General features: G+C 39.8%; 1 protein-coding gene across 6 annotated transcripts in view; it reads right to left on the bottom strand.

The window, feature by feature from the left end:
* RIC1 (RIC1 homolog, RAB6A GEF complex partner 1) overlaps positions 1-24,806 on the bottom strand; it is a 143,527-nt gene that overhangs the window by 26,164 nt on the left and 92,557 nt on the right. For all 6 annotated transcript variants that reach the window (XM_032307520.1, XM_032307522.1, XM_032307523.1 and 3 more), the window contains 6 exons: positions 21,808-21,899; positions 14,187-14,275; positions 7,391-7,535; positions 6,712-6,760; positions 4,125-4,277; positions 2,254-2,457 (listed from right to left, as the gene is read on the bottom strand). In XM_032307520.1, coding sequence (XP_032163411.1) covers positions 2,254-2,457; positions 4,125-4,277; positions 6,712-6,760; positions 7,391-7,535; positions 14,187-14,275; positions 21,808-21,899 — 732 coding nt within the window. The remainder of the gene's footprint in view (positions 1-2,253; positions 2,458-4,124; positions 4,278-6,711; positions 6,761-7,390; positions 7,536-14,186; positions 14,276-21,807; positions 21,900-24,806) is intronic.

Below are 24,806 nucleotides of genomic sequence, written 5' to 3'. Positions count from 1 at the left end.
CAGCAGCTACCAACCCTGCTGCTGACAAGTAAGTGTATGTATTAAGTTAAAAGAAAGAAACATATTTAACATAGAATCTTCTGATCAGGAAACTAACAAGTGTAAGGTAGAAGGTCTAAATGAACGAAAAATCCCGCTGTCTAGATGAGGAACAGACAAGAGAAGCAGAATTAGTTGGAGCTTATTTGATGAACTCTAAGCTGTGTAAGAACAAAATAGAAGTCGCGTAAACAAAGTCACTCTGACGGAGGATGTGGGCATTTATCCCAGACAAGAGTGTATGTTGAAGGAAAAATTAAACAGGCACCCGTGTTTCTTCAGGGAATCATTACTACTGGTTAAGACCCAGAAGGTAAAGCATTAGCATTGCAGAGACACTGTAAACCACCAAACCAAAACACTCCCACGATGCCGCACTGATGCATATGGTAGGTGTGCCAGCAAACAAAGTACAGGGCAAACTGTAATGAAACACTATTTCAATGGGCACATTCTAGATCTTAGCTCAAGGTCAACAGTACATTACATGATTCAACACTTAATACCTAGAAGTTTTACAACTTGTTAGACTGTTACTTTACTTATAGTAAGGGTAAGTCTGAGATTCCTTAAGCAGGACACTGCTCTTCTATGTGCCCTTGGGCAAGTCACCTAACTTCTCTGAGCCTCAGTTTCCTCAATGTAACAAATCCAGTTGGACTACATGATCTCTATGGTCCTTCCAGCTCCAAAAATTCTATGAGTCTATTATAACTTAACTGTTATACAGCTCTGACATTATTTTTATTAGTTTTAGGGAAAGGAAAAAACTAGGTTAAGCTCGAGTCAAACAAGTTCATCCTTCTGAATAATTCCAATATCTAAAGAACAAAATCATGAAAGAATCTTGCTCGTACCTACTTTGTCTAAGGTGGTAAACTCAGTGTGATATGCTACTAGTATAGGATACTTCAGTGATGGCTAAGAATCACAGAATCACAGAATTTTTGAGCTGGAAGGAAATTAGATTTTTGTTATTGCCTGATGGATTTTTGAGTTCCAGACCTACCTTCTTTGATCCTCTGCTCTACTTGGCTCTGGCAACACAGACCTGGCTAGGCAGAACTGGCATTGATGCTAGGTCAGTGTAGAATGAATAGTTCAAAGTATGGGGAAATGAAAATAGCAGAGGAATGGCTATAGGAGAGAAGGGAGCAGTGGAAAATTTTAGTCAAGGAGGCAGCCGATGCAGTTTTATTTCATAACTGTTACTACTTATCAAATGGTATGCACAGTTTGATTTTATGAATTTATTAATGTCAGATACATTTTCTTTGGGTGTACACCACGTCAGTGCGAGAGACACTCCTCTTTCAACGTTTCACATTCTGACCATTCGTGTCTCTCATCATCTCCACTCAAAGTCAACTAAAACTAACATGGGAGCTGAGTGAGCGAATAAAGTAACAGCACAGAACGGAGAAGGGAGGGTCAAGAATTGTGGAGACAGAACCCAGTGAAAACCAATGCAAGAGCAGGCTCAGACATACCTAAGGCACTTGGGTATCAGCGGGGGAAGGAAGACACACTCAGAACTCCTACAATTGTGTATGAAAGTTTCTCTCAAGAAACTTCAATTTATTGATTTACCCAAATTAATTTTATTTGGTATCAAAATTCAGAATTGATGTCCACGTTAAATGCCAATTTATCAGAATTATTAAAAGAAACTGCTAATTTAAAAGTTATACCAGAATGAGTAAGTGACTTGGAACAAGATTTTTGTAATAATAAAATTATTAATAATAAGGTTCTAGAGTGTGACCGCAAGTCTGCAATTTGGCTTTAAAGTCAGGCAGCTAACCTCAACATGTACCCACTAGGACTACAAGGTCAGCTGTTCAGGGTCTTAGCTGACACTGTCACTTTCCATGAAATCACTACACTTTTGCCTGTGCCAATCCACAGAGCTAAATTTGTACGAAAACGGGGCGTGGGGGGGGGGGGCAACGGAAGAAGTACAAAGTTGTGCTTGTTCAGAGGGAAAAGCATAAACTTGGAGTTTTTGGACTAGCAGGCTTAAAACAGGTGGGGATCTGTGCTACGTCAGAGGCAAGAAAGGAACACAAGAAGACAGAAAAACAGAAGAGAGAGGTGACAGTCAAAAAGGTTAAAAAGTTTCTCAGTTTTCTAAAGCAACAGAAGAAATCTGTAACTCCGCTCCAGGTGCTAGTCCCCCAAGGACTAAGTCAACAGTGAGCAGCTGAGACTTACCTGTACCACATGCCAATGCCGATGTCCAAGCAAAGAGCTTAAACCCTGAGACTCCAAACCGCTGTCTGCAAAGGGGCTCCTGCCCCCACCGGCCTTGCGCTCAGAGCGTGCTGAGGAACCCCTGGCACTCTGCATTTGCGAGGCCTCGCCGCAGTTCAAGTACAATCGGTCCTCCCCCTGAAGCAGCACTTGCTCCTGGTTACTCTACAGGAGGAAGAAAGGAAGAAAGGAGGAAAGCAAATAAAAAAACCTGAAATCAGATAATGGAAAAAAAAAGTAATACCTTGACTTAGGTTTATCATAGGAAATGCGCCATGTATCTCAACGTCGATTTTACTCGCAGACAAGACTACATAATGATCACAGGCACTGTTACATTTACAGGGAACAGGCAACAGTTTAATGATTACTTCCCAGGGCAAACAAAACTTTTGCTGAAGTCTGTTTTATCACAGATGCCAAAATGCGACCCAGTCTACAATGACTACAGCAGTATCTTCCTTATTACTCCAAAATGGCAAAGCTATGAGAGATTTTCCATCTGAAAACTGAACAGAACTACTCATTATCTACAGGTTACAAATGAGTTTCACATAAAATACCTCACATTATGGTGTGATAATGATAAGAAAACATTATCTGGGCAAACTGTGCGTGTGTGTGTTCACCCTGTGCCCATGGCAAGAAGAAGCGGAGGATTACGAATGGGGATACCGGACACCAAGGTTCTTTTAAACCACGGGGAGGAGGCAGAGTAGCCCCAGTCAGTGGTCCTGGATCAAAGCAACTCAATATTCACTTGGGTAAATGCTTGGTTAGTGCCAAGGACTGCAATGGGCTCTGAGAATATTCAGACAAATAAGACAATTTCTCCTCTTAGTGATGATGCCTTGGTTTTCAGATAGAAGGTCAGCACTAACTGTGGGCACTTTATTCACTGACCATTCATTCCATCAGACAGAAGGGCACCAAAGCCCCTCATTTTTCCAAGGCAGCCCAAATGTTGTCTTGACAGAAAACTCATAAAATCTGCCTTTGCATTATAATTTGGGACGGGGAGGGAGAAAGAATGACCGGACTCTTGTTTTTCTGCGGGTCCTTATTCTTCCTCTAGAGTCATGAAGTCTCAGGTCCAGGCTACTGCCATATTCTTTCTCAATGGACTGTAATTATCAATTTTAATTAGAAACTGGTTGTACCAAATATTTAAAAAACGATTGGTGGCAGATATTAAGATATATGCTTCTGACGTGTAACACATACTGTTACATATTAACAATATATAATATTAGTATATTGTTCCAGAATGATAAAACATGAGGAGTTTAAATTATAATTTGGGGCAGTGTTTCCCAAATAAGGTTTCCAGGCATACTTTCTTTAAATCACTCCCTAAAAATTCATAGTTAAATAAGCTTGGCACACTGTTTTTCATATACCAACTCCTGGGTTTTTATGATTCACATTAGGCATATTAAAGACCCTGGAGTCCTACAATAAGGAAATTTCTGCAGCCTTAGCTTCTTTATTTTGCTTATATGACAACAGAAATTTCCCTTATCCTGTGTATATGCTACCGATTCTTCTAAGCAGTGCCTTGTGGAGCACACTTTGGGAAATTCTTTTTAAATAGAGACTAGGTTAGTCAAGTAAATCTGTAAACACTGCTTTCCCTCAAAGTGCTTGTGATCCTATTTAAAAAACAAAAACTAAAAGCTGCTGAGAAGTAAAATTTTTCTATAAATTATTAAAAAGAAATACAAAAATCACAAAAATGAACAAGAAAGAAAATAATCCACCAATTTTAGACGAATCTGATAGTCTACTATGAAGGCCACTAAAAGTAAACAGTTGTACTTTAAAAAACTTACCATACAGGGGTTTACAGTGAGTACACTCTTGATAAACTGAAACAGCAGAAGGCCAGGCTGTTTAACTACACTCTTGGAATCAGACTCAATTCCAGTGTTGTGAGCACCAAAGCCGCTGACCACCCAGAGATGATAGCCTTCTGCACCCCAGCTCTTGGAGAGAACGGGAAGAAAAATCAGGGCAATGAAGTTTGTAATCCTTTCCTAGCTTCAAATATTCAAATCCCGAAACAGCCAGCAAGAGCCTTACCAGTGACTTCTAAAGGCTGGAGAAACCATGAGAAGCTACATAGCCCTCTCCAGTGGAACCCACTATCACAGCTCTCTACCTGGAAGAGGGGACGGGGGGGTGGGGTGTGTGTGTGTGTGTTTTATGCAAAGCAAGTCTGTGGTGGTGAGGTCAGTGTTGTCCACTTTAGTGAGCAATCAGAGGTTCTGAAGGATTAAGCCGCTTGCTGGGGGAGTCTGGGCCAGCTGGTGGAAGAGCCAGCACGTGCCCAGACAGCAGGAGCCTGGAGGTCACCAGCACCACCCCAACCTGCTCATCATCGTCCTGGATGGCTCAACCCGGCTTCCTGTCTGCAATCACTCAGCTGCCCCTTTTCCTCTGTGCCCCGGGTCCCGCTCCCTCTTGCACAGTGCCTGTGCGGACATCTGCCTTCCGGGTTGTCCCAGCCGTCACCTGCCACTAATGTTACAGAAGGGGTGGGGACAGGAGTCACCCCAAGGGGCCCCATTCTGGGGCTCTTGAGTTTGGTCAGGAAGGCCTCCTCTGCCCTGCTGGACTTACTGGTTTCCTCAGATGGAATATGAGGCCCCGGGAGGGCATTTCTCATCAAAGTACAAAAGAGCCCTTTCCTCTTGGCCTTCCTCTAAAGAGGGCAGCCCCTGCACAAGGACTCCCAAATCTGTGTCTACAGATTCTACATCTCAATCTTCACCCCAAATCCCAAGAAATGCCCACTGCTCTCTTTAACTTCTCCATTAATTTAACTGCCTCTCAAATACAAAGAAATTCCTTACAGAGGAAGACCCCCCCACCCCGCGTGACCCAGCTGAAACTTGACAAAGAAGCACCCAAAACAGATGCAGTCTTGTACAGAGCAAAGAACACACCAATGGAAGTTACTACGTTTTCATTCCAGCCTGGCCCCACTCTGCTGTAGAACCTTGGCTAAGTTATTTGGTTTTCTCTAGGTATATACGTCAACCTTTATAAAATAAGAAGGTTCAAATAAACTCTTCAGGGCCAAGTTTTTTGTTTTTGTTTTAAAGGTTAGTAATTCACAATCTACAAGGTCAAGAAAATAGTAGAGGGAAAATAAATTGTTGCTAAATTTCAGAAGCTTCATAGAAGTCTTGCTCTCCCACAATAAAAGTTAAACAGTTAACTGAAATGCTTACATTCTTAGTTTGTGATTAAAATACCACCTTAGTGAGGCTAACAACACTGGTTGTTATGTGCCATTCAGAAGCACTGATGGGCAGTTATAGAAATAATTTATTCAAAAACTTATTTTAAAATATGGAGGTGGAGAGAGACAGCAAGTAGGGTCCTTGGTGGTGCTGAGAACCAATACCAAGACAGCCATGGTGGTTTTCGTTCCTTAAGAAACCCAAGATCAGAAAATGCCTTCCTCTGTGGAGCAAAGGAAGAAGGGCAACGAGTAACCCTCACAGCCGCCAACTTCACAAAGATGACGCACAGAAGGGCTACAGTAAGAAAATGTTCTTCCGTAAAGACAGGGATTACACTTCACTGTTTTCTACAGGAACTCTTAAAAATATGTAATAAAAATACTGACAACATTGACATCAATTCCCCTGACAGGTATCTACAGGAAATGTTTTAAAAATATGCTCAAATAGGGCGCCTGGGTGGCTCAGTGGTTAAGCCGCTGCCTTCGGCTCAGGTCATGATCTCAGGGTCCTGGGATCGAGTCCCGCATCGGGCTCTCTGCTCAGCAGGGAGCCTGCTTCCTCCTCTCTCTCTCTCTGCCTGCCTCTCTGCCTACTTGTGATTTCTCTCTGTCAAATAAATAAATAAAAAATCTTAAAAAAAAAAAAATATGCTCAAATAATGTCCAAGCCCTCGCGGAAAAATACCCACTGAGCAGTTCACATCATGTTAAAAGAAAGAAGGCCATGAGAAGTGGATGCTAGTGAGTCACTAGCTCTGGAAGTATGCTCTGGAAAACCAAAGGCCTGATTTGAATAGTCACTATGTTCACAAACATAACAGGGGTTTGCTAGACATATAAGCAAAACTAAAAGCAAGTATATACTGAAAACTGGACAGCAAAGCAAGAACTGTAGAAGAGTCTGCTAAAATGAAAATAGTTTTGTAATTTTTATCAGGCCAAGAAGAGGAAAAAAAAAAAGGCAGAAGTAAAATCAAAGTTTCTCATACTATAGAAATACACACACACTTTTTTAGTAGGTCCATGCCAAGCTTAGAGCCCAATGCTGGGCTTGAACTCAGAGACCCAGAGATCGAGACCCGAGCTGAGATCAAGAGCTGGATGCGCAACCAACTGAGCCAGCCAGGCGCCCCACACGATGCCAATATTTTATAGAAAGTACTTACCATAGAGTTGATCTTAAGGGGATCTTTTTTGGTACCATCAGACCTATAGCTGAAAGAGAACAGAAACTCAATTTAAAAAAGTCTTCTATTACATATAATATTTGGCTTTAAGTTTTTAAAAACTCAAATTGATTTTGTTCCTTTAAAAACAGAAACAGATAATAATGCATGAAACATGAGACCGCTGGTTGATATATCTAAGTATATCACCTACACATAGTCTCTTAGGTCCATGGTTCTCGACAGAATCATGCAGTTTGGGAACGGGTATTCATTTTGTCAGGACTGAGGTTCACAGCACCACAAGGAGTGGGAAGAGATCTCAACCCAGCAAGATAATGCGATTTTCTATTTCCCACTAGTGACTTATGTACATGGCTTATTGCTCTTACTAGATTATAAGCTACTTGAAGGCAAAACTGTATGTGATTTAGCCTCGAATCTAACATGCTACCATTTATATAGTAGGGATTCAACAAACAAATGCATTTTACGGAATGAACAATGAATTTTAAACGGATGGATGTTTAGAGAATCAGCACATTCTGAACAAATGAATTCTGAACCTTACAAATTGTCCTAAGGCAGGATAGCTGAATGACAAAAAATTTCTGTGTATGTGTATTTTCTGGGAGATAATGGGAGTTATTTTATCTAGAACTTGTCTTTATTCACTCACGCAAAATCGCCTCCAAGCGTACAGATCAGCTGGGCTCCAAACACACTCCACAGAGAGAGGCCTCCGCTCTCCCAGGTCACCGTCACAACACTGTTGTCAGGGGACCATCTGACTAATTTAACAGCTCCTGTTTTGTTCCAAATATCTGTTAAGAAATTGTGAGAAGAGTTAAAAATAAATGATTCCTTCAGAAACAGTATTTTTTACAGTCTGTATTTTTTCAAATTGAAAATGAACAGAAAGATATGTCTCCTTCAAATAATGAGATGAATCCTACTCATTTAAGGTCACAAAGGGTCACATTAGTCTTGACTGAAGCAGAACAAACTCGGCTGCCAAGAAATTTAAAAGAAATGAGAACCATTTGGGGCCACTATCAGCCTGGATAACTATAATTGTGTCATTTTAAAAGTCTTTGGCTTTGGTCAGTTCGGTTTCTGTAAAACGGGGATAATGCTTCCCTTGAATCATCCAACACTAAATGTCAAAGTAGTTCGCAAAGCAGGTGTTTTAAAATGTAAAATAATGTCCTACGATTATCTTCATGCTCCCCACTCAAGGAATCCAAGTTAAAACAAATTGAAGTTTAATCTTCTATTAGAATTACGTAGGTAAACTCCAGCTTGAGGACTCCAGGTGCTCATATCATCTTTTAACTAATAGTAATTGTTCTTTCAATCCTGTAATTTCACTGTGCAGTAAAAGCCAAGTTTCCCTACTGCAGGGTTAAATGAAACATGCTAGTATTTCCTGTCAGCAATTCAAAACCAGCTATGTATCACTTTGTTTCAAATTCTTTTCATTTGCAGTAGTAATACATTTCTGCTATAAAATACAGAAGATTTACTACAAAGGGGAAGTATATAGGTTTTTGTCTACAGAAGACAACCTCACTTTAGCACTCCCCACCATAGTGAATAGCCAGGTTATTCAGGCAGATGAAAAATAAATGGGATCCTCCATCCATTTTGAGTCTATTTTTGTGTGTGGTTTATAAAAAATAAAAAATTTAAAAAAAAAGTTGAAGAAAATAAAATTAAAATCAATATGAAGCTTGGTCAGCTGAATGTAAATTAGGAGCTGTTCTTAATTAAACAATTTGTATATGTAATAAATAAATAAATAAATAAATAAATAGGAATATACATAAGAAACATCACATCTTATTACTATACTTAATACTTGTCCAGGGGAGAAATTTAAAAACAAACCAAGGGGGCAACTGGAGGGGGAGCTCAGTCAGTGAAGTGCCTGCCTTCGGCTCAGGTCACGTTCCCAGGGTCCTGGGACCGAGCCCCACATCGGGCTCACCACTCAGCCTGCTTTCGCTCCCCATTTGCCTCTCCCCGCAGGTCAAGCACATGTGTTCTAATAAATAAAATTTTAAAATAAATACATATACACACACATACCAAGAAGAAGCACAAAATCAAACTGAAGTTTACAAATGAATGCAATTCCATGTGCAAGGAAAAAAACATGGGTTTTCACTGTCATAGAAGGATGTTAATGTTAACTGAAAAGGGGAGGGTATATACTTACTACCCCACATGAAATAGACATATGCATGCACATATATGCATACCCACTTTCCAAGCATTATGTACATATTAAAATCTAATTGCAGAGATCCATAATAAAATATCAGTGGTGGTAAACTTAATCTTCATGTGTCAGGACTACGGGAAATTTATCTAGGTGGTAACAACCTACAATGAACATAGACTGTGATATAATCTGTATATTGAGAAAAATATTAAAAAAGTAACCCAGACATTTAGTTATAGAGCTGAACTTACAAGAAAGAAAAAGTTCCAGAAGCCAAAAGAAAGGAGAAAACCTACTGTGAGATTGGTTAGTACCTGGGCTGAGAGTAAAGGGCTGGGACCAGGGAGGGGAGAAAGGCTAGAATTACGGGGATGGAAAGCTGGGGTGAGCCCCAGCAATGACAAAGGAGTTGGGGACTGACATCCTCTAGGAAGACAAAGTGTCTGAGACCAGCATGAAGTCGGAGAGTCCAAAGGGAAGGTGCAGCGTGACAGAAGGACTCCCAGTCACCGTGGCTGGTTAAACTCAGCCGGCGCTGCCTGAAGGAAGCGAGCAAACTCATCCCTGCTTCAGATGTTCAGTCCTCCTACAAGCCTCCCGTAGTAAGCAGGTTTACGGCCCACGTAATTGAAGCTGGCAGAATTCTCTCACAACAAAGACCCCGGGAGTGAGAGTTGGCAGGTCACCAAAGGGAGAAATGGCATCCACGAGCCCGAGAAGGAAGGGCGATCTCAAGAACCACGCGCAGTGCTGCCCAACAGGAGCAGCGGGGAACACTTCCCGCGGCAATGACTTCCCACCTGCCCACCTGCTTGGTCTAAGAGGCAGCCCCCAGCTACATGTGACTACTAGACACGTAAACGTGACCATGCAACTAAAGAAATAAGGTGTTATTATTGTTTTTTAATTTCAATTAGTTCAATACTGGGCAGGAAAACTAAGTATGGATTAAAAAAAGAAACCATGGGGCGCCTGGGTGGCTCAGTGGGTTAGAGCCTCTGCCTTTGGCTCAGGTCATGATCCCGGGGTCCTGGGATCGAGCCCCGCACTGGGCTCTCTGCTCTGCGGGGAGCCTGCTTCCCACCTCCCCCCGCCCCCTGCCTGCGTCTCTGCCTACTCGTGATCTCTGTCTGTCAAAAAAAAAAAAAAAAAAAATCTTAGAATACTTAAACACCTCAAACGACTAAAAATGCTGAGAGGTAAGTAAGTGTACAAAGTGCTTGTGCCCTGAATTTTTCTGCCAAACCCTGGAAGCCCTGACTTCTATTTCTGACGACTCATAGCACGTGACAGAGCGGAGAGCAAGCTCAGAGCTTGACCAAGGCAGGGTACCTAAGAGAAGACACCACTTAATGGGAGGGGCTACAGAAGGCTACATTCATGGTATAAGGAAGAATGAGAAATAAACTCTACCATGTGGAAGGTAAAGAAATGGCAAAGGATACTTTCATGTGTTTTCCATGAATGGAAAATAAAGTCCCCGGGAATCTGAAACAAGTCAGTCCTCACTCTCATATGTAATTTGTGCAACTTGTATGACTCAAGAAAATTACAAACAGAGAATATAATGCAAAGGATTCCAGACTGATGTAGTACTCCCACATAACTTGCCCTAAACACACATAAATCCTCTTCGGAAGAACTCAAATTCAATTTAGGTCACAAAGCATTCAAATAAATAAATCTGAAGGAAATTAAACAGCTCTCAGTAAAAAAAAAAAAAAAAAAAAAAAAATCCCAAAATATATAAACAAATTCATGAGAACCCAAACTCAGAAAGAAAGGTTTCAAATACTGAGACTAACAAAGAATATAAAAACCATTTTTTAATACCTAAAGAAATAAAAGAATAATGAAACTAGGAGCAGGATGCATACAGATTAGAAAGCTAAGTAAACACTCTGGAAATAAAAAATACAGTAATTAAAATGGACAGATGAAGAAGAATACTAAACATAAATGAAGAGAACACATGTACCAGAAGACAGGGAAACATTTTCTAGAACATAGTCCAGAGAAACAAAAAAATGAAAAATGTTAAAAGGCAGCTTAAGAAACCTGTAAACAGGGGCGCCTGGGTGGCTCAGGGGGTTAAAGCCTCTGCCTTCAGCTCTGGTCATGATCCCAGGGTCCTGGGATGGAGCCCCACATCGGAGTCTCTGCTCAGCAGGGAGCCTGCTTCCTCCTCTCTCTGCCTGCCTCTCTGCCTACTTGTGATGTCTGTCAAATAAATAAATAAATAAACAAAACAAAACAAAACAAAACAAACCAAACCTGTAAACAGTACAATGCAAGTCTGATTAAACTTCCAGAAAAAGAGATTAAATAAGAGGCAATATGCAGAGAAATAATGGCTGAGTATCTTCCAGAACAGCTGGGCAATATGAATTCTCAGATCCAGAATGCCTGAATCTCAAACAAGATTAAAAAAAAAAAAAAAAAAGAAAGAAAAAAAAATTAGAAAAAAGTCTTCACCTTCCAAATCACAGTGAAACTATCCCAAAGACAAAGAAAAAATCTTAAAAGTAAACAAAGAGAAAAAAACTCAATTTCCTGAAAAGAAAACACAACTTGATCAGAGATCCCAAGAACAACAGTGAAACTGGATGGTACCTGAACAACTTCAATGTACACACAGTAACTGCCCATCTAAAATGGTATAACAAGTTAAACCATAATTAAATTACAGGGGCAAAATAAATACATCTTCAGACCCCACCCCTTACCCCCAAAACTTCACTAGAGAAAATTCTCAAGGACGTATTATAGACAGAAAATGGTCTCAAGTGGAAGATGTGAGATGTTAAAAGGACATGATGGGGAAAAATACTGGTATAGATGTGGGTAATACTAAGTCAACATTAACAGTTATGTATTAAATGTTTCCTGAGATTCTGACGTGAGAAACCTTAGCTTCTTCCTTGAGGCTCATGAGAATTTTTATTATTGGATTAGATTTAGATGGGTGTCCTCATTTTTCTGACCCAAATAGAGACCTTTGTATAGTTATACAGCAATTATTCTTTTTTTTTTTTTTTTCATTTTTAAAGATATAATGTATTATTTGCCCCAGGGGTACAGGTCTGTGAATCACCAGGCTTACACACTTCACGGCACTCACCACAGCACACACCCTCCCTGATGTCCATCACGCAGCCCCCCCATCCCTTTCCTCCCTCCCCCCAGCAACCCTCAGTTTGTTTGGTGAGATTAAGAGCCTCTGATGGTTTCTGTCCCTCCCGAGCCCATCGTTTCATTTTTTCCATCCCTCCCCCCTGAAGTCCCCCGCCCTGCCCTTCAAATTCCTCATATCAGACAGAGCATATGATAATTGTCTTTCTTTGATGACTTATTTCACGTAGCATAATACCCTCTAGTGAGCAATTATTCTTAATACAGGAGCATATCTAAATTTGGGAGAGGAACAGAACACAGTCTGAAAAGGGTCCCAATTATTAATGCACATACAGAACAAAGTATAGTATCAAACTCTTAAAACATAGTAGTGAGATTCTAACTGCCTGTTAAAACAATTGTGCAAAGGTCACTGGCTTAAAAACATACTGATTCATTCATCACACTCATTAACTATGCCTCTCACTAAACTGAACTCACTCGGTACAGATAGAAAAATCCTACATTCCTACCCTGGAGCTAGCAGAAAACAAGACCTGTAAGATGGTAAGTTCAATAAAACATTAACAATGATAAGAAAGATAGTATATGCAAAATATATTGAGGCACAGGAGGAATAGTATTCTGTCTAGTTCATAAAACGAGATTTCATTTAAGCTGTATCTTGGAAGATCAATATACATAGACCCTCTCTCAAGAATCTACAGGTGGTTTGGTGAAGAGTCAGACTGCAGTTCCTAGGTCTGTGTGCAGGGTATCCAGGATGCCATGAGACAATCTTCAAGAGACAATATCAAATAAATAGAGTGATATATAATATCTGTTAGACACAATGTAAGTTATTAGCTCAGGCAGTTCACAGCTATATTAGGCTGTGACTACATTTATTTTGATGATGTTACATCTTTGTAAAGGTGGCTTTTTAGGAGTTGTTGTAGAAAAAGTGTCATGTGAAAATCAACGTGGAACAGGAAATGTGGGTGACTGGACCTAATCTGACTCCAAGGTCTGAGAAACTGTACAGTGTCCAATAAGCACAGACAACTTATTAGCAAAAAATTGTGTTTACGAATTAAAATAAAATACTATTTTTCTTTCCATTTACATGTATTACTTTTTGAAAATGCTATTAGGATTTAGACCTAACTACCTAATAAACAGAACGTCTGGTATTTCTTTTAACGTAGAGGTGCTGTGGTAAAAGTATGGGCTGACTGAACTAAGAAATAATGCCAGAAATATTCAGCAAAAGACCTACGTGCCATCATGCGGTAGACGCCATTGGCTGGTTAATGCCACATCCATTTCCAGCCTCTTTCTCCCTTGCCCACTTCTACCATAAAGGCTGGGAAAATCCCAAGGCAGCTAACGAGACATAAAGCGACCAACCAGATGAAGAGGAAGATGGCTGGAACAGGTGAGGCTGCTGCTGAGAAACCTTTTGCTTTCCTGATCAAAAAACCAAATATGCCCTATTTCCTCCTTTCTTCTTGACTCAAACACAGGAGTAATGCTTGCAGCTCAGAAGCTGAGGCCATGAAGGAAAGACCAAACGCCAGCAGCAACTCACCTTTGGATTTCTTGCTAGCAGAGAAAATAAATCCTATTTAAGCCACAGCAACTTGGGTTCTCTGTTAGTTTTGGCCAAAAGCCTTTCAATGACAAAGACTTTGGAATTAATCCAAAGGGTCTGAGGGTCCACTCAAGATTCACTACTGAGTTCAGAAAAAGATTACTTTAACGATGTGTATCCACTAGTTAAAACAATGTCTGGCCTACAGCAGGTATTTTATAAGTATTTGCTAAATGAATAAACTGAGTTGGAAGGCATAAAATAACAAAGGCAATGAAATCAGGTAAAAGACTAGAGCAGAGTCCAGAGAAAGACTATAAAGGCTAAAACTAGTGAGGACACAGAAGACTAATCAAACAATAAAAGAAGGATCCTTGGGAGCCTTTCTAGGTACCAGGAAACCCTAGTACCTGGGCCAGGCAAAATACAGTTACGTGTTAACTGTATTTGACCGAGAGCACGCATCATTTAAAATCCCCAGTCACTACCCATCCACACCATTACCTGTACATCAAAAATTAAGGAAAAAAAAGGACTCACCAGGATACTGTTTCGCTGTTAGCTCTAGTTTATGGGACAGCAGCATAGCTCCGGTGGTGTTATCTATTGTATATACCTGTACAGAACCACTGAGAAAAACAAAAAAGCCTTTAATGAAACAGAGAAATACAAATATAGAGAGCATTACTGTGGAACTGTTATGTTCTGCTGGTAAGAGCATAAACTAGGCTAAAACCATTTTGTAAATGATTTGCAGTCTCATAAATCTGAACAAGTGCATATTTGTAACCCAGTAAAAATTTCCCTCTAAATATATCCCAGGAATATTCTTGTCTATGTTATCAAAAGGCACGCACAATGTTCACTGTAGTACTATGTATAAACGCACAACAGCCGCAGCAACCTGAAGTGTCCAGCAAGAGAAAGGAAGCATAAACTGTGCTCTGCTCGTACAGCTGTCTAGTACAGCAGCGACAGGCATTAAAACACATAGTCAGGATGTACATATGTAGTATAATTCTGCTTCTATTCAAAAACATTCAAAACATAGTAAATACATTTGTGGTAAAAATGCAATAAAGAGCTAATGGACACACCATCTCTGGTGGAGAAGGAGGGACATTAAATAAGAGGGGGACAGGGCGCCTGGGTGGCTCAGTTGTTAAGCATCTGCCTTCAGCTCAGGTCATGATCCCAGGGTCCTGGGATCGAGCCCCCCATCGGACTCCCTGCCCAGCGGGAAGCCTGTTTCTTCTTCTTCCACTTCCCCTGCTTGTGCTCCCACTTGCCCTGTCTCTCTTTGCCAAATAAACAAAATCATTAAAAAAATTAAATAAATAAAGAAGAGGGGGAAGCCGGGGCTGCATCCACCCTGGTAATGCGCTATTTCTCATGCTGGATAGTAATTTACAGATTTTCACTTGATTATATTTTCTACCCAACACCATTTTTTGTATCTACACACATGGTATATGTTATTTTGTGAAAGTGGCATATATAATGATTTCATCTAAGAAATCTTAACAAGTGCCAATTTTAGGAAGGGCCAGAAACCAAAACAAAAACTTTATAATATTACTTCTAAGCTACATTTCAAAATTGACCTAATGATGATCATAAAAAATATCATTTTTGCTTATGGAACTATTTTCTTTCTTTTTTTTTTTTTTTAAAGATTTTATTTATTTATTTGACAGAGAGAAATCACAAGTAGACGGAGAGGCAGGCAGAGAGAGAGAGAGGGAAGCAGGCTCCCTGCTGAGCAGAGAGCCCGATGCGGGACTCGATCCCAGGACCCTGAGATCATGACCTGAGCCGAAGGCAGCGGCTTAACCCACTGAGCCACCCAGGCGCCCGGAACTATTTTCGATCAAAATCTAACATTAATGTTCTGACCCTCATCCAGCCGGGTCAGCTCTTCTTAAGGATCAGGACTGGGGCTCAGTAAAACACCTGCACGAAGAGGCCACATGAACTTACAGCACAGCTCACTGATGCTGTGGTTTTCAATCTGTTTCCTCTCTCTTTCATTCTGAATAATTTCTCTGGCTATGTTTTTCAGGTTTATTATTCTTTTCTCCTACAATGTTTGATTTGGATCTCTTTCTGGATCTTCCATAGCGAATACTCAGGAGAGACCCTCTCCAGCACTCTGGAGCACCTTCTTTGTGCCACTCTGTTGTCTCTGGCTGGCTGTCCCGAGTCCTAGCTGCTTTGGTCTCCCCAGATTTTCACTTCCCTGTAACTCAACCTAAGCAATCTGCCAGGTTCTGTCTCTCCAACCTTGTGCCACAGCCTGGAAACTCTTTCAATGTAATTAAAGCGGAGGCATTTGTAGAGTTTTATTTATTTCCTATCTTTTACGGACCGGTGTCCTCTGTTGCCTGATGTTCTCAGTCTCGAACTCATATTGTCTTACTCTTCCATATTTTTGTCCATTTTCTCCCCGATGTGGGAGAGAGAATCTGGTTTGTTATTCCAGCTTAGTCAGAAGCCAAATGCCCGGGAATAGGTATCGCTCCAGGCTACCTGCCCAATTCGACACTTTGCTGAAAGACAGCACTAAGTAGCCCACAGGTTTTACTTGTTTTTGTTTTGCACCTGGCAACGGTCAAGTGGGAACTCTGGGTTGCTGAGCTCTAATGAGTCAGTGAGGAGAGTCCACGATTTCTAATACAAGAAACAGGAGCTAAGTCAACACTTATAAAGACTGACAGCTAACCTTTTACGTATTCTATAAGGCCTATATTGTTTAAATTATTGTTATTTCCACTTCTCGTTCACCCATTGTAAGAGAAAATTATTTCTTCATGCATAAGACACCACTCATTAATCTCAAAGCAAAACAAGCTCTCTCTATAACAGAGATATGGCTACAATCACAAATGACCAAATTCAGTATCACTAATACAAAATTAGTATCACTAATACAAGGACAACTTAACCTTATTGCTACACAGTGCCACAGCAAGTACATAACACTACATGATAAAAATGTTTAACCAGCATCTGGTCAAACCTCCCCACCCCTTTTCTTTTTTAAGATTTTCCTTAGTTAGGGACGCCTGGGTGGCTCAGTTGGTTAAGCAGCTGCCTTCGGCTCAGGTCATGATCCCAGCGTCCTGGGATCGAGTCCCACATCGGGCTCCTTGCTCAGCAGGGAACCTGCTTCTCCCTCTGCCTCTGCCTGCCATTCTGTCTGCCTGTGCTCGCTCTCTCCCCCTCTCTCTCTCTGATAAATAAATAAAATCTTTAAAAAAAAAAAAAAGATTTTCCTTAGTTATTTGAGAGAGAGGGACAGATAGTGAGAGAGCATGAGCAGGGGAGAGGGAGCAGCAAACTCCCCGCTGAGCAGGGAGCCCAACGGGGGGCTCGATCCCAGGACAGGTAAGTTGTAAGACTGATCCCCTTGCAAACTGGCATCCAAGACCAAAGTCAGCTTCTTGCAGAACAGAACTCGAAGGACAGCAGCTACAGTTGAGTGTTCAGGGCAATTAATCCTGGTAAGAGCTGGAAGACCTAGAAGCCACTGGTCTGTTCTGTCACACAATGACAATCACAAAACCTCCACCCCAACCCAGCGTCACCACCCCCCACCAAAATAAAGGTCTGGTACTCTCCCAACTGATGAAAAGTGAGACGACAGAGGCCAAAGGCTGAGATTCCACCTTCACTGCCCTGGGGAAGGAGCAGGGAACCTCTGTTGGGCTCTCCCATCTGGCCCTAGCAGCCCCGCAAGGCCGCCCCGACTGCAGGCGGTGTCGGACCCCCGCCCCACTGGTCCTGTCAGATGCTCCCAAGTCTGACTGGACTGGCTCGGCAAGAGCCAGCTTCAAGGTTCCAGTCATGGCTGGTTTAGAGAAAACGAGAAACGTTTATAGAATGTGCAGGACATTCTATAAACAACTGGCCTGAACTCTTAAAAAGCTGATGTCTAGGGCACCTGCGTGGCCAGTCGTTAAGCATCTGCCTTCGGCTCAGGTCATGATTCCAGTGTCCTGGGATCAAGGCCCACATCGGGCTCCCTGCTCAGCAGGAAGCCTGCTTCTTCCTCTCCCGTTCCCCTTGCTGTGTTTTCTCTCTGTATCTCTGTCAAATAAATAATGTCTTTTTTTTCTTTTTAAAAGACTTTTATTTACTTATTTGACAGACAGAAATCACAAGTAGGCAGAGAGGCAGGCAGAGAGAGAGGGGGAAGCAGGCTCCCCAGTGAGCAGAGAGCCTGATGTGGGGCTTGATCCCAGGACCCTGAGATCATAACCTGAGCCGAACAAAGGCAGAGGCTTTAACCCACTGGGCCACCAGGCGCCCCCAAATAAATAAAATCTTAAAAAAAAAAAAAAGAGTTGATGTCATGAAAATAAGAAAAAGGTGTATGGGTTGTTACAGGAAAAAGGCAACTACATGGAAACAATAACCAAACACAAATCACTCATTTTTATTTACTCTGGTTAAAACAAGGAGCTATAAAAGAAATTTTGGTGACAATTGGGTTAGTCTGAGTATTGATTGAGAATTAGATCTTATTTGGGATGTATCATTAATTTTCTCATATGTGACAAAGACACTGAGTTATGTAAGAAAATGTTCCCCCTTTTTTATAAACCAAGAAAACAATACAAATGTACGTTAAACAACAAATCAGATAAATTATGACACGTTCATATACTGGAACACTATAAATCAATCAAAATATGATTTTTGCTACTGGCAAACAGCATGGATGAATTTAACAATGCTGACTCAAAGAAGCAAGAAGACCCAAAATGTATTTAGAATATGATTCTATTCCCATAAAGTTCAAAATCAGGTAAACCTGAATTATGCTCTTTAGAATCACACGCAGGGGTGGTAAAACTATAAAGACAAGGAAACAATCATCACAAAGACAGAAAATTGGTTACTTTTAAGTGTGTTGGGAGATGGGAGTTGGGATTTAGTAAGTACTGGGGCTGGCTCGCAAAACTCAATTTCTTAACCCAGTTTGTGAACAGAGGGGCGTTTGTAATATTTGTAAATCTGAGTATTTGGACCATGCACTTACCTGTAAGTATGTTTTTATTTTATAATATGAAAGTTAAAAAGGATATTATAAATTTTCAGCCAATTTATTTGACAGTGAAATGAAAGATACCAATTCCTGAAAAAATCTAACTTGTCAAAATGACTTAAGAAAAGAGAAAAATCTAACCCTTAAATTTACTTTTAAAACTGAATTGAATCAGTAATCAAAAAATTCCCACAAAGAAAATTCTAGGCTCAGATAGCTTCATTGACAAATTCAAGCAGACATTCAAACAGAGAAAGAGAGGAATAGGTCTTCAATTTGCTTCGTGACACAAGCATAACTTCGATTAATTAGCGGAATAAGAAAAAAATTATAGGCAAAATGTGCTAATAAACATAGATTTAAAATATCTAAACAAAATGTAACCAAATCAAATCCACGAATAAGAAAAAAATACACTTTTCTTTCTTATACTGACCTGAATTAACTTCTATTTCTACATTTATCTCCTGAGAAGCAGTATGTAGGACTCACCACTTCACAGATTATGTATGATTTATAACATGTATTATTTACACTAATCAAAATATTGTGATACTCAACTCGATGTAGCTAGAGATAGTACTAGATGTATGTTCTATAGAACCATTAAGTCTCACTTTGAGGACAAAATGAAATTTCGTATTTAAGAGAGTTTTGAGGCTAAAAAAGCACCCTACATATTGTAAGGCATTACTATTAAGATTCTAATACAATCTTTTTATTTGAGCTAAAATATAAACTCGATCAAGTCAGGTATCTTATTCTTTTCTAACATATCCCAAGTGCTTAAAATTGTGCCTGGTGCATGGGGATGCAAAGATACTTGAGTGAATAATCTGTACTCACTCAGTATTTTACTTCTAAAACCTGCACTGTCAGAATTAAAACAAGAAATTGATCCTATGTGTGAGCTTTAAATTTGTTCATTAAGGCACATCCACAAATTCAAAGGCAATGTCAACACTGATGTCTTAAAAAGGATTTTTATTTAAATTCTACTTAGTTAACATATAGTGTAGTATTATTTTATTTATTTAAATTTTATTTTACAGATTTTATTTAAATTCTATTTAGTAAAATCGTGTAGTATTAGTTTCAGGGGAAGAATTTAGTGACTGGTCAGTTGCACATAACACCCAGTGCTCATCACAACTGCCCTCCTTAATGCCCATCGCCTGTCTAGCCCATCCCCCCACCAACTTCCCCTCCAGCAACCTTGTTTGTTCCCTACTGTTAAGAATCTCTTATGGGGGGCGCCTGGGTGGCTCAGTGGGTTAAAGCCTCTGCCTTCGGCTGGGGTCATGGTCCCGGGGTCCTGGGATCGAGCCCCGCGTCGGGCTCTCTGCTCCGCAGGGAGCCTGCTTCCTCCCCTCTCTCTCTCTCTGCCTTCCTCTCTGCCTACTTGTGATTTCTCTGTCAAATAAACAAAATCTTAAAAAAAAAAAAAAGAATCTCTTATGGTTTGCCTCCTTCTATTTTTATTTTATTTTTCCTTCTCTCCCCTATGTTCATCATACCGTATTTGTTGGGGGCACCTGGGTGGCTCTGTCAGTTAAGTATCTGACTTTGGCTCAGGTCATGGTCTCAGGGTCCTGGGATGGAGTCCTGTGCCTGCTCCAGTAGAGAGTCTACCTGTCCCTCTTCCTTTGTCCCTCCCCCAGCTTATGCTCTTTCTCAAGTTAAGTAAAATCTTTTTTTGTTTTTTTTTAAAGACCTCATATGGTATCTTTCTCTGACCGATTTTGCTTAGCATAGTACACTCCAGTTCCATCCATGTCATTGCAATTTCAAGATTTCATTCTTTTTGATGGCTGAATAATATTCCATTGTACATGTATACCACCTCTTACTTAGCCATTCATCAGTTAATGGACTTTTGGGTTCTGTGTTTTGGGTACTGTGGATAATGCGGCTATAAACACTGGGGTGCATGTACCCCCTTCAAATCAGCATTTTTGTATCCGTTGGATAAATACCCAGTAGTGCAACTGCAGGGTCATAGGGTAGTCTTATTTTTAACTTTTTGAGGAATCTCCATACTGTTTTCCAGAGTGGCCATACAAGTTTGCATTCCTAACAACAATGTGAGAAGGTTCCCCTTTCTCCACATCCTCACCAACATCTACTGTTTCCTGAGCTGTTCATTTTAGTCATTCTAATTGGTGTGAGGTGATATCTCATTGTGACTGATTTTATTTCCCTGATGAGTGATGTCGAGCATTTTCTCATGTGTCTATAAGCTATCTGTTGTGTTCTTTGCAGAATTCTGTTGTTTTCTGCCAATTTCTTAACTGATTTTTTATTTTTTGAGTGTTGAGTTTAAGTTCTTTATAGATTTTGGATACTAGCCAGAAGAAGGGATTATTTTTAAAAAAGAAAAATAGGGGCGCCTGGGTGGCTCAGTGGGCTAGGGCCTCTGCCTTCGGCTTGGGTCATGATCCCAGAGTCCTGGGATGGAGCCCCGCATCGGACTCTCTGCTCAGCGGGGAGCCTGCTTCCCTTCCTCTCTCTCTGCCTGTCTCTCTGCCTACCTGTGATCTCTGTCAGATAAATAAATAAAATCTTAAAAAAAAATCTTCCTAATTCTCTTTTAAATAATAAGGAACTTAAATTTAGGCTGACTTCATCTTTTCAACTTGTAACTCAAGTTATAAGTTCCTACCACTGAAGAAAAGCTCACCTTTAAAGCTCACCTTTACAACACTCAATTTTCCTAAATCTTTAGATCTGTTTGCTTCAATCTAATAAAATGTTTTCAGATTTTATATTAAGACTGATTACTAAATTATGATAGCCATGAAAAAGTTTACAAGTATATTTAGAACACTTTATGTTTAAAAAATATGTAAAAATATATTTTTTAAAAAGCCCATTATTTTTGACAATGACTCTTAAAATGAAGTCATCTCAGGGTGCTTGGGTGGCTCAGTGAGTTAAGCCTCTGCCTTCAGCTTAGGTCATGGTCTCAGGGTCCTAGGATTGAGCCCCGCATCTGGCTCCCTGCTCAGCAGAGGGCCTACTTCCCCCTCCCCCTCTGCCTGCCTCTCTGCCTACTTGTGATCTCTCTGTCAAATAAATAAATAAAATCTTTTTTTAAAAAATGATAATTACCTTGCACAACCAAATGCCATGAGTCGATACTTGTTATTTACTGCTACACAAGTTCCATCAACAACATCTTGTGGCCAAACTCCATGAAGCTGCTGTAATAAAGAAAAATAATGAAGGTTTTAAAAGTCCAAATAAACTGTAATTAGTATAATTTTCCTTCATTAAACATACTGTTTCATTCAACAAGTATTCAATAAGTGAATGAAACTATTAAGCTTATATGTTATATTTTTTTTTACTATAGATAACAGAATAGATTCAGCTCTACCATCTGCTTTTTATTTGTCAAATCAAGGATGTCTTAGATTATAAATTCTAAGGCAAAGATCATCATGACTATTAGTTTAATAAGCACAAAAACAAAGCACACTACAATATAGCACTATCTTTTTGGATGATCACAATAGTAAACACTATAAGATCCAATACTGTAGACTTTATTTAATCCCCAAGCGAGCTATATAATCAATTATCTAAATGTGGCATATTTATTTCCTTTTCTGTAGGAATTTTGTTTTTCAAAAAAACTACAAACTATTTTAGATGACAAAAAAGTGGTAAAGGTAGCACTGAGCATTATTTCCCCAAACCACTGCTTAGATTAAAATTAACTGATTTCTGAGGCAAGTATTTTCCAGGGGCCCACTATTCACCCAGCACTGTTTAAGGTGCTAAGGATGTGGCAGGTACTCAAAAATGCCAAAATCTTTGCCTTCTATTTGTTAGGAGGCTGTCAAGTTAAAATAAAAATTGTACAGTGTTGTAGAGACTGATAAATACTACAGAAAAAAATAATAAAGCAATCATAGGAAACAGTATGGGAGAAGGATACAATATTAAACAGTTTTTCCCATGCAGGTGTATTTTGAGGAAAGTACTCAAGAAGATATACCAAGTACAAAGGCCCTACTGTGCAGCATTTCTGGCATGTTCAGTGTAGATCAAAGAAGCCCGAGCACATGGAGTGGAGTGCAAGGAGGAAGGAGAAGTCACAGAAGAGGAGATCACAGATGTAAAACGAGGCCAAATTTACAGGGCTTTAAAAGCCACAATAAAAACTTCCTTGGCTTTTCCTTTAATTTACATATAGGGAATCACTGAAGTATCTTCAATTTTTAATAAGTTTTCCATTATGAATAATACATTAGAGAAGAATACAAAAAGTCAAGACTGTACATCTCAGTAATATCCCAAAGTAGACCTTGTGGAATTAGCGAGCACTCAGGCCAAGAATGATCAGAATCTAAAAGCCCCCAACAGGTTCCTCCTGATCAATATCCCCTCACCCCACAGAAGTAACCAATATCCAGACTTGATTGGTAATCACGTCCTTCTTTTCCTTTAGACCAAGAATATGCACCATATAAACTCTAATTAAAATGGCCTATGTTTCTCTTTTTAATTTTACATAAAATCATAGCACATATTCTTTCATGTCCAGCTGCTGTCCCTTAGCACATCTGTGAGAACCATCAAGTCACCATGTACAGCCCTGCTGTTCATGCTCACTGTGACCTCACACACTGGGCTTAGCTCACTGGGCCTCTGCCCCCTTGCCAGGTAATTCTTTGCAGACTTGCTAGCTCTCCAAAGTCTTGAGGCACATTAAAAAATTTTTTTCTCCAGCTTTTCTAGTTGTCTTCAGTAGGTTTGTCCTAATTATCTAGTACTTTTAGAGGGTTCTGAGCAGAAGAGTGGCATAATCTGACATATTTTAATACATCTGTTAAATGCATCAAAAATGCCAAACATTTTTACAAAGCATCTAAATAATGCATGCATGCATATATATATATATGAAACATATAAATAGGTCATTATTTTATTTCCCAATTACCAATAATAAACATACATATTTCCCTAATTTATATTTTCTAACTTATTTCATAATGCCCATCTGCTCTTCATTATTTTAAAAAATTCTTAGTTTCCTGGAAAATTTTCTTTAACCAAATACTAATAAAAAATGATAAAAGCTATGGGGCGCCGGGATGGCTTAGTCAGTTAAGCAACTGCCAAAGGTCATGATATCAGGGTCCTGGAATCAAGTTCTGTATTGGGCTCCTTCTCCCTCCAACTGCAGTTTCCCCTGCTTGTACGTACTCTCTGACAAATAAAATTAAAAAAAAAAAAAAAGAAAAAAAAAAGATAAAAGCTGATACTCAGAAATGAGTCACCTTTTCAGCCTTTTGTTTTCAATAAAAACATTTAAATCCCAAACATAATTACAAATATACCTTGTAAAAAATTAAATTCTTCAAAAGTTTATTTTTGTTTTTATATACTGACATATTACCACAAATGTACTATTTAATACTTCACGATGTGAATAAAGATGATAATGAAAAACAGTTTTAGGAATATTAAAGCTGATACTACACAGAAAACAATATGCCCTTAAAAACTTAGAATCTGGGGCACCTGTGGGTGGCTCAGCAGGTTTAGCATCTGCCTTCAGCTCAGGTCATGATCTAGGGTTCTTAGGATTGAGCCCCATGCAGGGCTCCCTGCTCAGGAGGGACAAGCCTCCCTCTTCCTTTGCCCTCCCCCTGCTCATGCTCTCTCTTTCTCTTTCTAAAAACAAACAAACAAAAACTTAAAATCTTTTCCAGTTAAAGAGAGTACACTGAATGTGAATACTTAGCTTCTCTGACTCTTAAAGCCCCAATTTTTCTAACAGAGAAGATTTTTTTCAACAGCATAAATGGACAAGGACAATGAACAACAGGAGAGGAGGAAGTATGAGAACATTTTAAAAGCTAGGTAGCATATGGAGGAGTAGAATCCTTCACCTGCATTCAAGAATGTTGAGAAACAACTAAATTAACATTGTAGGATGCAAAAAAGGCTTGAGGATTGAGATTTCTCAGAAAGGCTGAACTAAAAGTAATAGGACTTTCAGATTTTTAAAGCCTGTTTAGGCAACAGCTGGGTTCCCATAATATCTTCACAATCTGAGCAGCTAAGAAATAACTCACCTTCCCTCCAACAGAAAACTG

The sequence above is a fragment of the Mustela erminea genome, chromosome 12 (assembly GCF_009829155.1).
Source record: "Mustela erminea isolate mMusErm1 chromosome 12, mMusErm1.Pri, whole genome shotgun sequence".
Classification (NCBI taxonomy): domain Eukaryota; kingdom Metazoa; phylum Chordata; class Mammalia; order Carnivora; family Mustelidae; genus Mustela; species Mustela erminea.
Note: the sequence above shows the minus strand (reverse complement) of the source record. Positions and strands in the feature narration are given on the sequence as shown.